The following is an 11,917-nucleotide window of genomic DNA, read 5'->3' on the forward strand; positions in this document are numbered from 1 at the left end:
TCTAACGTTTGTTATTGAGTGACCTTGTTTAGATGCTGGATTAAAAAGAGGTGTCTGTTTCATACCTCTCTTAAATTCCTCCTCAGACCTACACAACTGTCTGTGTCTGTCTGTCTCTCTCCTCGCTCTCTCTCTCAGTTAAATGTTTTGAGCATCTTATTGTCTTCCCTCTCTCGTATTTCATCTTTAGTTTTTCATCGTCTCACGTTTCTCTCTGTCTCTCTCTCTCTCTCTCTCTCCTCTCTTTCTGTCTCTCTCTGTCTCTCTCCTCGCTCGCTCTCTCTCTCTCGGTTAAATGTTTTGAGCAGCTTATTGTTTTAGCCCTGTGTAATTGCTGTCAATCAAAATGTCTCTAGTCTCTAGTCGAAGTCCTCTACTCTGTTACCATACATTATTGAGAGAGATTTCAAAGTTAGCTATTCTGATCTCACAGACAATCTGTCTGTGAGATCAGAATAGCTAACTTTGAAATCTCTCATCCGAATGTGAAATATTACAGGTAAAGTCTCCAACAACTAAATTACATTTTCAACCCATTTATATTGTGTATTGGCATGGTAACCTTTTTATGCAATCCTCAACGATTAAGCAATAAAGGAGGTATATAAAAATGGCGGCCCTGTGCACTTACAACAAATTCTTCTTTTTGCTAAATTTGCCATATTGTACATGTTCTCTGTTTTGTATGGTCATTAGCAGAATATACATGATCATTTTTCTTGGTCCTGTGCAGTTGTAAATCACACAAATTCACATGTGAAGACCACATTTTTTTTCAATTTGAACTTCTTTTTGGAAAAATTGTTAATTCTTTTTTAAACCTGCAATGGCGCAAATATATTACCGTGCAACTGTACAAAGTATTTCACAAAATACGTTGTTTTGCCTCTACTTTTATTAATAAATGAAAACTTTAAAATAATATAAAAAATTCTGGCTTGATGTTGTTGCCCCAGGCTTGTTTATAGTCTATGTACCTGAGTTTATTGTATTAAGCCCTACCCCAAGTAAAAAAAAAATGTATGTAAAAATGGCCCCAAATCAAATTTCATCTTCATATATTCTCTTGCATTCTGTCTGTGTTTCAGTTTCCCCAAATTCTTCCATCTAGGATTTTGTAATATTTCCTTATTATTTATATATTCATGGTGTAATTTGTTTTTCAGGGTAGGGTGCCTCATTGTTATCTTCTCTGCAGTATGTCTGTGGGATATAATTGGCAAGTGTAGCAGCAGGTTCAGAGATAGAGATACTGGTGGAGCCCACAGGGGGAGAGCTGTCAGTCATCAGCAACTTCATCACTATTCCTCCTCCGACCTCTGCTACTGTGGAGAAGGCTCTTCCCTCTCTCGTCTCTCTCCTCTTCTCTCGTCTCTCTCCTTATTTCCCTTCTCCTTTTCACTCTCACGTCTCTCTCCTCTCCTCTCCCATCTCTCCTTTCCTCTCATCACATCTCCTCCTCTCTCTCATCTCCCTCCCTCCCTCCCTCCATCCCTCCCTCCTCTCCTCCCCCCTGCCAAGAGATTAACCCCTCTGATAATGCAAGGCTACTGTAGTTACAGTGGATGAAATGATTGTGATGCCAGCCGGGAGGTGATACACTGGGGGGCCTGTCATTCAATCAAACTTTACAGCTGATTTAAGCTGTTGATTGGTGGCTATTAGAAAGAGGCACTCAAGTACACATTTGTGACGTATTTCCATGGAAACTTCCCCCTTTCATGCAACCAGAATAAGATAGTTCAACTGTAGGCACACTGTGGAGCCCAATACTACTTTGTTTTACCATTGAACCTTTCCCTTAAAACTATTAAAGCTCAACTTGTGGTACATTGCCTCTGGCTGAATAAATTAAACATAGACATGTCTAAGTTACTCTGGGGGGGTTGTCATGCACATCAGATTTAATAGACACTCAGGACATGATGTTCACACTGTGCTCCAGTAAAACTGATGCCCGGATCAAGTCCAAACGAGGCCAACTATGGAAGGAGGAGAGGAAGGAAAGAATCAAAATTATAATACTGTAACAACAACAACAACAAAAATCCCAGATGTGGCAATTGTCAAAAATGGGCCCTTTAGAGGTCTCAAACATATCTTTCAACACAGCCATGAACAGAAATGTTTTCTGACAAGCTGCGTGTGAAGAGCAACACTCAGTTGAAATAGGTTCCATTCAGTTCCAGTAATACCTCTGGAGAAAATGTCATGGCCACCTTTAGAGAGGAATAAACTATTGGTTGGCAGTCTGACTATTATGGCAGTCTATACTTCAATTAAAAATGATGCTTGATATCTGAGATTAATAACTGAGTTTCATACTGTATGTAATTGGATTCCTGTGGTTAGAAAAATACATTTCACCACAGTTATTGATCATTAGGCTTTGTGTCCCTTTTTCATAGTCACGTAGAGTGACTCAAAGCTTTAGAACAGCAATGTGCAGACACTGTCGCCTTAGCTGTGTGTGGGCAGTTGTAAACTTCTGCCATACAATTATTTTAGACCATGGATAGAATAAGTCACTTTATCCTTAAAGACGTTTTATCGGATCAGACAAAATAGGAAGAAAAATAATTTGCCCATTGGTATGCATTTTTGAGTGGATCAGTATGTCGTAAACTGAACACAGGGCCTTCAGAAGGAATGCACACCTCTTTACTTTTTCTACATTTTGTTGTGTTACAGCTTACATTTTAAACGGATTCAAATGAGATTTTATGTCACTGGCTTACACACAATACCCCATAATGTCAAAGTGGAATTATGTTTTTAGAAATTGTTACATTTTATTAAAAATGAAAAGCTGAAATGTCTTGAGTCAATAAGTATTCAACTCCTTTGTTATGGCAAGTCTAAATAAGATCAGGAGTAAAAATGTGCTTAACAAGTCACATAATAAGTTGCATGGACTCACTCTGTGTGAAAATGATTGTGTTAACCATGATTTTTTTATGACTACCTCATCTCTACCCCACACATACAATTATCTATAAGTTCTCTCAGTCGAGCAGGGAGTTTGAAACACAGATTCAACCACACAGACCAGGGAGGCTGTCCAATGGCTCGCAAAGAAGGGCAACTATTGGTACATGGGTAAATTTAAAAAGCAGACATTGTATATCCATTTGAGCATGGTTAAGTTATTAACTACACTTTGGATGGTGTATCAATACACCCAGTCACTACAAAGATACAGGCTTCCTTTCTAACACAGTTGCAGGAGAGGAAGGAAATTTCACTATGAGGCCAATGGTGACTTCAAAACAATTACAGAATTGAATGGCTGTGATAGGAGAAAACTGAGGATGGATCAACAACATTGTAGTTACTCGACCATAATACTAACGTAAATGACAGAGTGAAAAGAAGGAAGCATGTACAGAATAAAAATATTCCAAAACATGCATCTTGTTTGCAATAAGGCACTAAAGTTAAACTGAAAATGTGGCAACTAGATTAACTTTATGTCCTGAATACAAAGCGTTATGTTTGGTGCAAATCAAACACAACACATCACTGAGTAGTACTCTTCATATTTTCAAGCATAGTGGAGGCTGCATTGTGTTATGGGTATGCTTGTCATCGGCAAGGACTAGGAAGTTTTAGGACAAAAATAAATGGAATAGAGCTAAGCACAGGCAAAATCATAGAGGAAAATCTGGTTCAGTCTGCTTTCCAACAGACATACAAGGCCAAATATACACTGGACTTGCTTACCAAGATGACACTGAATGTTCCTGTGTGGCCTAACAGGTTTGACTAAACTTGTCTTGAAAATCTATGACAAGACTTGAAACTGCAATGATCAAAAACCAACTTGACAGAATCTTTCTAAGAATAATGTGCAAATATTGTACAATCCAGGTGTGGAAAGCTCTTAGAGACTTACCCAGAAAGACTTACAGCTGTAATCACTGCCAAAGGTACAGTACCAGTCAAAAGATTGAACACACCTACCCATTCCAGGGTTTTTCTTTATTTTTACTAAACACAATCGTTTTCACACAGAATGAGTCCATGGAACTTATTATGTGACTTGATAAGCACATTTTTACTCCTGAACTTATTTAGGATTGCCATAACAACAGAGTAGAATAATAGTGAAGACATCAACACTATGAATTATCATAAATGGAATCATGTAGCAATCTATATACACTGCTCAAAAAAATAAAGGGAACACTTAAACAACACAATGTAACTCCAAGTCAATCACACTTCTGTGAAATCAAACTGTCCACTTAGGAAGCAACACTGATTGACAATACATTTCACATGCTGTTGTGCAAATGGAATAGACAAAAGGTGGAAATTATAGGCAATTAGCAAGACACCCCCCAAAACAGGAGTGATTCTGCAGGTGGTGACCACAGACCACTTCTCAGTTCCTATGCTTCCTGGCTGATGTTTTGGTCACTTTTGAATGCTGGCGGTGCTCTCACTCTAGTGGTAGCATGAGACGGAGTCTACAACCCACACAAATGGCTCAGGTAGTGCAGTTCATCCAGGATGGCACATCAATGCGAACTGTGGCAAAAAGGTTTGCTGTGTCTGTCAGCGTAGTGTCCAGAGCATGCAGGCGCTACCAGGAGACAGGCCAGTACATCAGGAGACGTGGAGGAGGCCGTAGGAGGGCAACAACCCAGCAGCAGGACCGCTACCTCCGCCTTTGTGCAAGGAGGTGCACTGCCAGCGCCCTGCAAAATGACCTCCAGCAGGCCACTTAAATATGGCTCCCAATCAGAGACAATGAATGACAGCTGTCTCTGATTGAGAACCAATCTAGGCAGCCATAGACATAACTAGACAACTACACTCTTCTCTGCCCCATACACATACAACACCCCTAGACACTACAAAACACATACATTCCCCATGTCACACCCTGACCTAACTAAAAAACATAAAGAAAACAAAGAATACTAAGGCCAGGGCGTAACAAAAGGATTTCACCTATTTCTCCTTGGCCCTGGATGAGAGCAGTGATGCACGTGACACGGCGCAGTTGTTGATATTCTTACGTGGCATAACCCCAGACTTTGAGGAGAGGAGAGGAGCTAGCTTCAGTTTTTGATTGGAGAACTATTCAAAACAATGTCACCGACGAGATTCTAAGCATCTCTCGATGAACAAAACTTTCCAAAGATTAGGAGTCATGCTCAGAATATGTTTGTACTGTTTTGGTCAACCTATGTATGTGAACAGACATTTTCAGTGATGAAATATAACAAGTCAAGGCACAGATCATCTCTTACTGACTCTCACCTCTCAGCAAGTCTGCGCATAGCGACGTCAGAAACTATACCTGACTTCACTGTTCTAGTCAATGCCCATCAGAGACTTCACTCCTCACACTGATTGAGTAGTTTAAATGGAAGCGCTCTCTCTTGAGCTCTCTCTCTTTCTTGTGTTTTTGTGCATACCCGTTAACAAGAGTTCTGTGCTGAATGCACAGTGTACTTTCCCTCCGTGTAGTTAATTGCATGTTTGATCATGAAAATACCTGCCAAAAGGAGAACATGGATGTGGTTTATTTCTGTGCATGTTAAAACAGTCAAATAATTAGCAGATCTGGACGTGATTTACAGTAGATATATCTGTCAACACAGTCATACACATGATGTATAATCCTGTAATATGATTCTGGCCCGCGATGGCAAAAATATATTCTAATGTGCCCCTCCATGGAAAATAATTGCTCAGGCCTGGTCTAATGAGTCCAAATTTGAGATCTTTTGGTTCCAACCGCCGTGTCTTTGTGAGATGCAGAGTAGGTGAACGGATTATCTCTGCGTGTGTGGTTCCTACTGTGAAGCATGGAGGATGAGGTGTGATGGTGTGGGGGCGCTTTGTTGGTGACAGTGTCTGTGATTTATTTAGAATTCAAGGCACACTTAACCAGCATGGCTACCACAGCATTCTGCAGCGATACGCCATCCCATCTGATTTGCCCTTAGTGGGACAATAATTTGTTTTTCAACTGGACAATGATCCCAAAAATCTCCAGGCTGTGTAAGGGCTATTTGACCAAGAAGGAGAGTGATGAAGTGCTGCATCAGATAACCTGGCCTCCACAATCACCCGACCTCAACCCAATTGAGATGGTTTGGGATGGGTTGGAAGGAAAAGCAGGCAACAAGTCCTCAGCATATGTGGAAACTCCTTCAAGACTGTTGGAAAAGCATTCCAGGTGAAGCTGGTTGAGAGAATGCCAAGAATGTGCAAAGCTGTCATCAAAGCAAAGGGTGGCTACTTTGAAGATTGTAAAATGTTTTGGTTACTACATGATTCCATGTGTTATTTCATAGTTTTGATGTCTTCACTATTATTCTAAAATGTAGAAAATAGTTTTTAAAAAATAAAGAAAAACCCTTGAATGAGTAGGTGTCAACTTTTGACTGATACTGTAATTCTAACATGTATTGACTCAGGGCTGTGAATACCTAATGTAAATGAGATATTTCTGTATTTAACTTTCAATACATTTGCACAAATTTCTTAAAACACGTTTTCACTTTGTCATTATGGGGTATTGTGTGTAGATGGGTGAGGGAAGAAAATTGAATTAATTGATTTTGAAGTCAGGCTGTAACACAACAAAATGTGGAGTAAGTCAAGAGGTATGAATACTTACTGAAGGAACTGTACATGCAGATGCAAAGTATTTAGGACTGTGTGTTGGATCCAGAATCACACTGGACTTTTAATACTTCTTATAATATAATCCTGTAACACTCCGGTGTTTGAAGATGCTACTATTTCAATGTTTTATGAATTTTCATTCCCCTTGCTTGAATAACTAGGTGACCATTTTTAACACAATTGTTCACTCAAGCTGACATGGGAAAATGGAATATTACTTCGGATAGACTTCTCTTGTGAATATTAGCAGATCTTTACAACATTTGTCAGCTTAAGTAGGTGCTTCTCCAGAACACACATCTGGTTTCTTCTTGTACTATAATGCCATTACAAGGGGAAATGTGAATACTTGAGGGTATGTGTGTGTGTGTGTGTTCTGTCTGCAATGTAAGGTTTAAAAATTAAACTCACTGGAATTCAATTTCTTTTCCGGGGTTACTGCCAACATTATATCCTTTAGATTTTCTCTAAGTCACCATGGTAACTACAAGAGTCACTTCACTGAAAAGAACTGTCCATGTATATATATTGACTTCACCCTCTTGACTGATTATGTATTTTTCCACATGATCATTTTCTCTGTGAATTTTTGAGCAAGAAGCAGAAACATATGATTGGGGTGAAATCTATTCTTTGAGCAACAGGTGGCAATGAGAAAAGGCATGTTGTGAATCAAACAGTTGTCATATCTTTGACACCACAGCTCCTGTATAGAGTGATAATGTATCTGCGTCATCACATCAACCCTTCAATTTCACTCACTTCATCCCAGCTCAGTCCTGCCAGCTGACAGACAGAGAAGCTTTCAGACAGTCCCCATTTCTGGAAAAAATAAAGCAGCTTCTGTGTGTGTGCTTTGTTCCATAGAGATGAAAGCAGTAAAATAGCTTTCAGGGACAGTTTTGTTTGTTCTATGTCTTCAACTGACACCCTGTCAATCAAGTGTGCTTCTGAACGTCCAAAAAGGCTTCAGAGGTTTGCTGAACTACAGCAACAGTGACAGAAAAAAAAATGAATCAAATAATATTAAAAGCCTTTGAAGTGTAGTTTAGTATCTCACCAGTTAGAGTTCTGTTTGATCCGCACTCAGACCAGGCGTGTGCTTAAAAGCTTAATGATGTCGCAACACACAGTAGGTGGAAATCTGGTGGCACTTTGAAATAGCTTGGGTGTCATCATGCCTTTAGATGACTTTGTATCTATCTTATATCTTTGAGATCTTTCAGATACCGTTCAGTAAGGTGCTTCTATTCTAAGAACTGAATCCAACACTTCAAAAATTGACAAGCATTGACCAGAGAGGTGATACTGCAGGAAGGCCATCTTTAAAACAAGTGGAGAGTTTGGGGGATGGAAACTTAGATTGAGGAATACCGATCAGTTGATTGGAGATTCAGGAAATGAGTTTGGAAAGGTAATGTATGTGAGGGCAATGCAAAATGAAAAGCAGCCGAAGTGATTGGTGGAGGGCCTTTTGGATTACTCTGCCTGTCCTTACAACCGCATGGGAGTAAGGAGTAAGCAGAGGAGGTACAAACGTGTGGCATTACAAAGTGGCACACTGGCAGAGGAGCAATGACCTTCCATCTGCTGCTTGCTGTTCACACAGTTTGGATGAGACCTGTGCAGTAGGGCCTAGGATCCAGGGCCCTTGTTCACTGAAGCATCTCAGAGAAGGAGTGCTGATCTAGGATCACATCCTGCCCTCTCTTATTCATTATGATTTAAAAGGCAGAGCTGTTCCTAAATCAACACTCCTACTCTGATACGGTTTGTGAGTACAGGCCAAATTGTACTCCCACTGACACTCATTAAGCCTGGTCTTGGATTAAAAAGCACACTCTCCATTGTCCAGGAAACTGGCCCATTTACTTTGGCTCCATTGTATGTTTGTTTTCATGGTTGGGGAGTAACTGATTCCATGTAATCACTTCCATGTAATCTGATTACAAAAAACAGTAACTTTAATCAGTTATGTTACCTGTAAAAATATTGTCATCAGATTACAGACACTTTTGAAAAACGAAATGATTATATCTTGTATTACTTTTAAATTTAGAAAGGATGTTTGCGAGAAAAAAAAATACATTGACGCCTTTCTGTTTTCTCAATGACATTCAATTCCGTATTGAAAAAAGGCGCAAGTTTAAGTTTGTTCCACCTGAGGGTGTCTGACCACAAGTCAAAGACCACTACAATGACTCACCAAATGTTTTTGATGGATCATTTTAATCTTCTTTTAATGCCTCTTAAGGGGAAAGTACTCCAAAAGTAACTGAAAGTAATCAGATAACTTTTGGATTACCCAAACTCAGTAAAGCAATGTTGCTGATAAAACATTTTAAGCAGGTAACTAGTAACTGTTTCAGATTACATTTAGAAAGTAACCTACTCAAGCCTGATTGTTTTTAATCAACATATGTTTTGCAACCTATGCTCTTTACTCTCTACCTCTTACCCGGGGCGGGTATGCTTTCATAGTTAAACCTGCTGCTACATTCCCAAGATAACTACCACAGAATTGCCACTGCAATTAAACAGGCAATGATCTGTAATTATACTACTTGGTTCCTGTATCTTACCATATCAAAGACTCACTCACCCAGAGATGATGTCTATTTTATTTCCTTTGAATGGCATGGTATTTTACATAGACAATTTATGGTACTGACATAATTATATGTTGTTATAAATTGTAAAAAAAAAAAAAAAAAAATGCTATTTATTTCTTTTTTCATATTCAACTCAATTACCTGAGGTTTGTACCAATGTTTTTATATACAATGCTAGACATAATATTGTACACTATAACACCATGTGAAGATCAGAAAATAGGTATAATAGTATACTGTATATCAAACATAAAAAAGACACAAAGTAGACTAGTTTCACATATCCTCAATTTGACCTGGAATCACACAGCACTCACTGGGCCCAGTTGAGGGGAAAGGCATCATATCTAAGGATATTTCTGCTTCACATTCAAACTGCAGTGTTGCAGGCAGGATAAGGTTTCTTGGGTTACGTGAAACATCCGAGATAATGGAGACTTTGTCAAACGGTACGTCCAAGTCTTCACCGTGTGAGACCACGGGCTGGCGTTGAGCACAGTGCGCAGAGGCATTGATATTTGTGTCTCTCTGGAGCGTAGTGTCGTGGTGGTAAGACACCAACTCGTTGCTGAAATTGACAGCTTCTACAGTAGAACTGGAACAGTATCTATTGCAGCCCAGAATGGTGGAGAATGCTTTCCTGAAATCAGCATTAAATGCGTATATAACTGGGTTTAACGAGGAGTTGGCCCATCCAAACCACACAAACATGTTAAAAGTGGTGTTACTTACGCACAGGTGATCACCAACATTATTGATGTCACAAAAAGGTACTATGCAGTTGACCACAAAAAAAGGTAACCAGCAAAATACAAAAACTCCCATAATGATAGAAAGTGTTTTTAAAACTTTCGTTTCTTTTTTAAAAGTTCTTTTTAAGGAGTTTGTTTGCTCGGTTGCTTGTTGATTGTTCTGCGCGTGTTCCACGGCTCTCTCCAGCGATGATATTCTCCGGATCTGGGTTTGCGCAATCCGGTAGATCCGGGTGTAAGTGCCAACCATAATAACAACTGGAATGTAAAAACTTATCAGTGAGGAAGATATGGCATATGTGCTATTCAAGCTTGCGTTGCAGTACTCGATTTCATTAATGTCGTTCCCTGTTGCATTTTCCTCCTCTGCTTTGTGCCAATTGAGCTGAACTGGAATGAAGGAGATAAGAATAGAGAGGGTCCATGCCACTCCGATCATAACGAAGGCAAACCGATGGGTCATTTTACGCTCATATCGAAAAGGGCTCGAAATTGCCCAGTATCTGTCCATACTTATTATACAGAGATTGAGAATTGACGCGGTGGAGCACATGATGTCAAAAGCTATCCAGGTATCACAGAAGCTGCCGAAGATCCAGCAGCCGGCCACCTCAGACATAGCCTTCCACGGCATCACAAGAACGGCCACGAATAGATCTGATACCGCCAACGAGATGACAAAAAAGTTGGTAACTTTAGATCGAAGGTGTCTAAATTTGATCACCGCGGCGCAAACGAGTGTATTCCCAAGAAGCGTTGAAACGATCAGGATGAACAGGACGCAGCCGATGAGCGCACGGACGCTGCGCCCGGAGCTGTCCGTTTCAGCACCTGCGGTTTGGTTGTCAGATTTCTCCATTGACAACTAATTTCTCCGCTTTTCTGCACATATAAAAGTTTGCATCTTCTACACTTGGCGTTCAGCACTATCTATATACATTATTCTTTCCACGTCGTTTTGGAGACCCCACTTGCGGATTTGGGAACTCATGCGGTAGCTATTTCATAAGTTGCTTAATGTTTTTTTTAATATATAGCATATCTACATTAAACAGTACGTGGGCCAATTTAAGAGGCTCAGTTTAAGAATCTCCGTTATTTTCTTACTCTGATCCAGTAAAATATTGTCCATGGTCGTGAGTTAGTGCACTGCACATAACCCATTGTGCGCGATCGCACCTTTTTTTGACAGTGAATGGGTGAATAGTCTCCCTCAGTGGTTGAATAGCGACTCTCGGTGCTTGATGATGGCAATGAAGACCCCTCCTCTTAACAATGAGATATGACGAAAACATGTGAATGTTTTCTGATCAAGGGGTAATACCATCAACCGTAGAAAATGCAGTTAATGATGCCCCATGATTGCGATATTATCAGAAGTCTGACGTCTAGGCAATTTCTGAGAAATTCGGAAATCGGACAAGAAAAACATCTATACAATATATTTATATATTGATTATAGAACATCTAAAGAAAATATATATTCAATCAGTTAGCTATTGAATGAATGCGGACATAATCTGCACTTTCAGTAGCCTATGGAATAGCCTGTTATTTAGATGCCTCTAAGCAGCTATATACAACGTTATTTCATTGGCGCTGTCTATGGTGCTGAAACTAAACTGGGCACTACAGGTACCCTGTGTAGGCTATGAAGTGAACCAAATTAAACTACTCCATTGTGTGATCAACTCTTTCCGGGTCTTAGCCTGCCGCCATTGTTGTGAGTCCCTTTACAAAAGACCAACGGGATACTACATCTTAAAAACCTATGCTAAACGAACAAATCCTGAATACCTGCGCATTGTGCTGTTTAAAAAAATGTTTCGGATAAACCAGGCGTGTTATAGCGCCGTACGGACAGCAGATGTCACCTCATCCCAGATTTTCCGTCTGTGTGCTGGA

General features: G+C 39.9%; 1 protein-coding gene across 1 annotated transcript; it reads right to left on the reverse strand.

Annotated features, from left to right (window-relative positions):
- Positions 1-9,281: 9,281 nt before the first annotated feature.
- Positions 9,282-11,495, reverse strand: LOC129831601 (D(5)-like dopamine receptor). The gene has a single exon (XM_055894969.1). The coding sequence runs from the start codon at positions 10,869-10,871 to the stop codon at positions 9,537-9,539; it is 1,335 nt and encodes a 444-aa protein (XP_055750944.1). The 5' UTR covers positions 10,872-11,495; the 3' UTR covers positions 9,282-9,536.
- Positions 11,496-11,917: the final 422 nt, after the last annotated feature.

This window comes from Salvelinus fontinalis, chromosome 1 (genome assembly GCF_029448725.1).
Source record: "Salvelinus fontinalis isolate EN_2023a chromosome 1, ASM2944872v1, whole genome shotgun sequence".
Classification (NCBI taxonomy): Eukaryota; Metazoa; Chordata; class Actinopteri; order Salmoniformes; family Salmonidae; genus Salvelinus; species Salvelinus fontinalis.